This window comes from Branchiostoma floridae, chromosome 6, assembly GCF_000003815.2.
Source record: "Branchiostoma floridae strain S238N-H82 chromosome 6, Bfl_VNyyK, whole genome shotgun sequence".
Taxonomy (NCBI): domain Eukaryota; kingdom Metazoa; phylum Chordata; class Leptocardii; order Amphioxiformes; family Branchiostomatidae; genus Branchiostoma; species Branchiostoma floridae.
Window position 1 is genome coordinate 25455648 of NC_049984.1, and position 5944 is coordinate 25461591.

At 41.3% G+C, this 5944-nt stretch overlaps 1 protein-coding gene and 1 non-coding gene across 2 annotated transcripts in view; one reads left to right on the forward strand and one right to left on the reverse strand.

Annotated features, from left to right (window-relative positions):
• Positions 1–495: 495 nt before the first annotated feature.
• Positions 496–597, reverse strand: LOC118418735. The gene has a single exon (XR_004831529.1). It is a non-coding gene; the product is annotated as a U6 spliceosomal RNA (small nuclear RNA).
• A 1377-nt stretch (positions 598–1974) lies between these two features.
• Positions 1975–5944, forward strand: part of LOC118418567 (15-hydroxyprostaglandin dehydrogenase [NAD(+)]-like) — a 7280-nt gene continuing 3310 nt past the window's right edge. Inside the window, exons 1-4 of the mRNA XM_035824557.1 lie at positions 1975–2184; positions 3353–3476; positions 4903–5009; positions 5629–5725. Coding sequence (XP_035680450.1) covers positions 2092–2184; positions 3353–3476; positions 4903–5009; positions 5629–5725 — 421 coding nt within the window. The 5' untranslated portion in view covers positions 1975–2091. The remainder of the gene's footprint in view (positions 2185–3352; positions 3477–4902; positions 5010–5628; positions 5726–5944) is intronic.

Sequence of the window (5944 nt, forward strand, 5' to 3'; positions counted from 1 at the left end):
TAAAATTGGAGAGAAGATCGGAGGGGTTCAAGGATGACGCACACGACGGCGATAACACAGCATATTGTTGACATATTAAGACAATAAATCGCTCTAGAAGGCATAATATTTCATCTGTACTACGATTATTTCCGTTGAACCGAGAATAACGTTGAAGAAAGCTCCTTGATTTGGGCCGAATGAGTCAGTTGCAGGCCGGGAATATGAGCGTACTATGAGAGACATCTAGCGGCGAGTTACCATAGCGCAGGCAGACAATTCACTTCCGGGAAGGGAAAAAGCTCGATTTTCCACATTCATAGCCCTTTCTTTCTTTGTTTTCTTCAATGTAAATCTTTTCTCTGGTTTTTACTAGACAATATCAGGATAACAGACATTCCGGTCCTCAGATTTTTTATCGGAATGTACTAAAAACGGAAATTTGCGACATGGAGTCATACATGCACCTGTCGCGGCTTACAGTGAAATGATTGTAAAAAATGACAAAAACAAAGAAAAAATATGGAACGCTTCACGAATTTGCGTGTCATCCTTGCGCCCATGCTAATCTTCTCTGTATCTGTCCAATTTTAGTATATGTGTTGCCGAAGCGAACACGATTATACTGGGAATCAAACCCGTATATATAGGACGCTCTTTTTGTCTGCTTCCGTCCGTGGGAGTAACCCTTACGAAGGACGCCACGCATTTGCCAAATTTCATTTCAATAAGGCACCAGTACATAGAACAGCTACCTTTTAAAACATGTAAATACTTCAAAGTACATTTCTTAAGGCCCCAAATAGGCCATACTGTGCTTAAATGTGCTCATATGAACCGTTTTACGTGTCCTTTGCGTCGCTGTAGCGTGATCGTGCTAGACAAAGCGTCATGACGTCATGCATGTGTCAGGTGACGTCGTGCAGCTGCAGTTGAACAGGTGCCATCTGGCGAGGCTGCCCTGCTTAACATGCCCCCAAGGGACCCCTAAACTGACTTGAAGTCAAGCAAATCGCACACGGAACGGTTAAAAACGTATTATTTCGGCAAAATACGGACTTGGATAAAGACCTAAATTTTTATGTAATACACCTTTAAAAGTGCGCTTGCGCAAGTTACAACCTGCGCTTTAACTGCGACGAAAACCGTAAAAATCTCTTCAACAAGCACTTTGGCTGTAGGCGGTGTTGCTGTACCGTAAGCATCTCGACCTAGCCTCCACCAGGCCCTCTTTCCTACGGACGTACGGGGATGGTAGAATTCGGCAAAAAAGTCGGGAAATTAGCCATATATTATGTAAATTAGTTAACAATTTGCATAACTAATGTCTGTCGATATTTTTCTCTTTTCTAGTTACATATATCATGTTCATCTGCCCTAGTAGTAATGAAATACTGTGCTGATTCACTTTTCAAATTAGCCCCTGGTTTATATTAATTAAAGGCCTTACTTATGGAAGGCATCTCCGAAGTTATCTACATATCAAAAATCACGATGATCCGTCAACCCCTTCCCGCGTTATTCCCTTTCAAATGGATGGTGCAATTGTTCACGCACGGACGAACTGCTGTGAAATTTCGGGAATTATAGCCAATCGGATACATCTTTAACAGTTAGCCCAATATAATCCTCTTTTTGAGTTACATATGGCATATTTTGGAGCACTCTAGCATGGAATGCAGTTTATCTATAAACTGTCTCATTCATTATGCAAATTAGCCTCTGATTTGTATGGTCAGCATTTAATTACATGTATCATGAAGATCCGTCAACCCATTCCCGAGTTATTCCCCTCTAAAGGGTTGTTGCAACTACACATGCCTGTTTAAAAATTCCTGACATGCCTGCGAGATTTTGAGAATTATTGTCAAACGGTCGCAAACCATACTATTAGGCTCGTCCTGGAGGCGTCGCCAAAAATCCTTGGTGTGACACTCCATTACGTTCAAGAAAAGTGGGTTAAAGGTCACACGATTGTTCTCAAAGCAACGCCACCATGCGGCAAATTTTACTTCTGCACCCAGGGAAACCAGGTGATCAGCTGATCACACACTGGCCAAGTTCTGGAGGTTTTAACAAGTTACAGGAACAACACCAGCGAGGTCTGACATCATGGTACTTCAAGGGAAGGTGGCACTGATAACCGGGGCAGCTCAGGGCCTCGGGAAAGCCTTCTCCCAGGCCCTGCTAAGGCGAGGAGCTCGGGTGAGTACCTTAGGATAGCCTGGCACAGGCATGCATGGTACTAGTCCCCGTGCACGTTTATTCAAGTGGGAGTGTTGCAACCCTGGGCTAAATCCGTAGTCTTTGTAAGTCTACTGCTAAAACATTGCAAAATATATTTCATATCTTACATGTATCAAGGTCCTATTATGAGAAACAGTGTAATAGGTGAAGTGCCTCATTATTCATGCTAATTAACTATCAATTTGCATAATTTGCATTTCATTGTCTACATCTCTGTGTAAGTTACAAGTATGCCGAAAATTTTTGAAATATGTTGTTTCTTTACTCAGTTATTTTCCTTAAAAGTATTATTTGTAAACGGGACATCCCTATAGTCCCAGACCGCTTGCTGCTAGGGGGCCCAAAATTACACCACTTGTTTGTTACATCACAAGCTATCTACCACCTGAAATTCAAGACCATACATGTAGCTTGTCCAGGTCAAAAGATTTAAAAAAAAACCAAAGTTCTGCTGCAGTAACCAAGATCACACACCAGGGGGGGGCCAAAATTGACCATGACCTTTACCCACATACCAAATGTAATTAAAAATTCATCCAGAGGTTCTTAAGTTATGCTGACCACAAATATGCGGACACACAGACAGACAGACACACAAAACACGATACCTCCATTTTTCATGGAGGTAACAATTAACAGGAAAGAATTGAAGACTCGATCAGACTACTCTGCGCATCCCAGCTCTGCTCTACCCTCTTAAGGAGGATCTTCATGGGGGTTCTTTATCACAAGGATGAACCTGTCACAGTCACAGTTAAAAATTGATATAATTTATATATGTATTTTGGTTTTTGTCGAAACATTTGAGCACCAAAAATAAACTGACATATGACATTGATAATGATTACAATGTACTGTAAATGCATTTAAGTTCGCGGGGATTGAATTTCGCGGTAGCAGGAAAAGGGACTTATCGCGGTGGACTTAAGTTCGCGGTAACACCATAGACTGCAGTCTAATACCATTATAATATATAGAAAAATGTTCGCGGTGGTTTTAATTTCACGGTAAAGCGGTCACCGCGAAAACCGTGAGCATTAATCCACCGCGAACATTTCTGCATTTACAGTATACAGGCGGCAAACACAGTGCAGAAAATAACCATCCCCCTGTACATGTGTTACAGGTGGTGCTGTTGGACATGAAGCATGTTGAAGGACAGCAGACTGGACAGGAGATGGCTGACAAGTTTGGACCTGAGAACTCCACATTCATCCAGTGTGATGTGACGGCTAAGGAACAACTGGACAGTAAGGACCACAGTTCACTTTCCTGACATCGGTAATCTTTAATATGAATCTGTACCAGGGCTCTAGCCAGCTCGAGTTTTTTTCCGGCAGCCAATTCCCATTGTCGCGAAAACCGTGAAAACACTATTCCAGGAGTTAGAAAGACTGAACTGAGACCTTGAAAAACCGTTTTTTAATGAGATTATCGTATGCGAAAGGGCGCCGACACACATCGTCAACAATAATAACAATAGCAAAACAAACAGTGTGTGGCTTTTACGGCTGTGGACGGCGTCCCCAAGTCAGCTGTAGCTTCCACCAAGGATTTTTGTCCGTCAAGGTTGACGGATTGGTTTTAAAATTTTTCCGTCACACGCAAAAACGGACGTTGGCTAGAGCCCTGATCTGTAACATAAAATTCATACATCATCACAGACTGCATCTGTGTAGCTGTTGTTGTTTTCTTCATGTCTAAACGGGTACCACATGCACTGGACTTCAACAAACTTTGAAGAAAGTTTGATTTAATTGTAACAGGTAATTGCTTTTAGTATATCTAATAGTTTCCAGTCCAAAATCTGGTGCAGAAAATAATAAGACTGAAGGAATGAAGAAATGTTTGAATTCTCCTGCAAAGATGACAATTTACCTGCAAAAAGAAATTTTAAGTCTTACATTTCTGATTGGCCTAGGTTGTTAAGTGCAAACTATTCAGGTTAGGCCACAGCAAGTAAATTTTATGGATGACATCCTCTGTAGACTGCAAAAATTGTGCGATAGGACGAAAAAAAAAAACAAGATGGGTGAGAAAAAAAAGATGGCTACATTTTCAAAAATAGGCACCATAAAGTTGTGATGAATGTTGTAACAAGAATTAAAGGGACAAAACATGGTATCAGAGCCAACAAGGCATTCATTCCTGTATTCAAGACATGTACTGGTGTGATAAAAGTGACACTAGTGTGGTAGACTGGCATCACCAACAGTTGGTAACCACACTCAAGTTGGTAACCACACTCGTGGCTTCCATATTGGTGTCACTTTTACAACTATCCAATAAACAAGATGGATAACTATCCAATAAGTTTCATTTCTACAACTACAGCCCCGGGTACCTCGTAAGTGTCACTTCTACAAGTACAATTATTAGGCTACAACATATTTGCTCATTTTGGTACTTTCTCGTCATGTTGACCATCCCTGCAGAAGAAAACAATTCTTGTTTTTTTTTCTGAAATCAGGTTAAAATTAATGCGCTCGCTGATGTCATCCATAAAATCTACTTGCTGTGGCCTTATGTTCAAAAGTCTGCTTGTTGTTATTTTTTTACGACTTAATCTGCGTAAGAATGCATTTAGATGAGAAACAATGAAGCCTGCGTCTGAGTCTCTTGCAGAACTGAACAATGATATACACAATGCATCTTCTATGGATTTCTGATTGACAGGTGCCTTTAACAAAGCCAGCTCCCAGTTCGGAGGTCTGGATCTGGTGGTGAACAATGCTGGCATCCTGGATGAGGTCCAGTGGGAGAGGTGCTTGGCAGTGAACTTGGTGAGCTTCGTCAACTGAACCTTACTAACTAGTCGTGTTACTGTAGTTGGAGACTTGAGCTCTTTTGATACTTTTGCCAACCTTTTTTCTAGTAGACAATATATCAAAGGAAATTTATGTATAAAACCCAGTACATGGACCAGTGCAGGTTGACACCAGAAATACCTGCACAGCTCCAATTTTACCTGCACTAACCTGCATATGCTGGTGGTATTTCGAGCCCTGCTCTAGGGAGTGAAGAAATGTGGCCACTATAGACAGGTGGCCACTATAGAGAAAATGCTGATCAAAGTAACATTGTCTCAATTGTCTCAAAATTCAACTGACCCTGGGTGCAATAGGCAGTGTTTCTGTATCTATGGGACCAAAAATCGTGTAACCGTGGCCACGTTGTACAGGTGGCTGCTATAGACTATTTCTTAATGCTTAGGTCAATGGGAAAAATCAAAGGGACTGACAAAAAGTGACCACAATGGCCAGGTGGTCACTATGCAAAGGTGACCGCTAATACAGTAGTATTGCTTTGACTGTAGTGACTGCGAAAACACGAGCACAAAAAATTTTTTTCCAAGGTGAACCCCCTTCCCGAAAGGTAAAACTGTTTGCATCCACCTCACAGGAGGCTGTTATCAGAGGGACCTATAACGGACTGAACCACATGAGCACCCAAAACGGGGGACGAGGGGGTCACATCATCAATGTTGCCTCTATAGCAGGTGATAGAGATTACTGTACAATATTTAATATTGTATTGTAAATATACATCTTGTCAATATGTAATACTTCATAACTATGCCCTGAAATTAGAATTGTGAACATTGTTTCTGAGTCGGAGGCTGCAAACGGATCCTCTAGATCACCTGCAGCAATTAAAGCTTTCCCATAATACGTTCTCTTGGCACTCTTTTTTTTTTTTTCCTTTTTCTTTTCTTTTT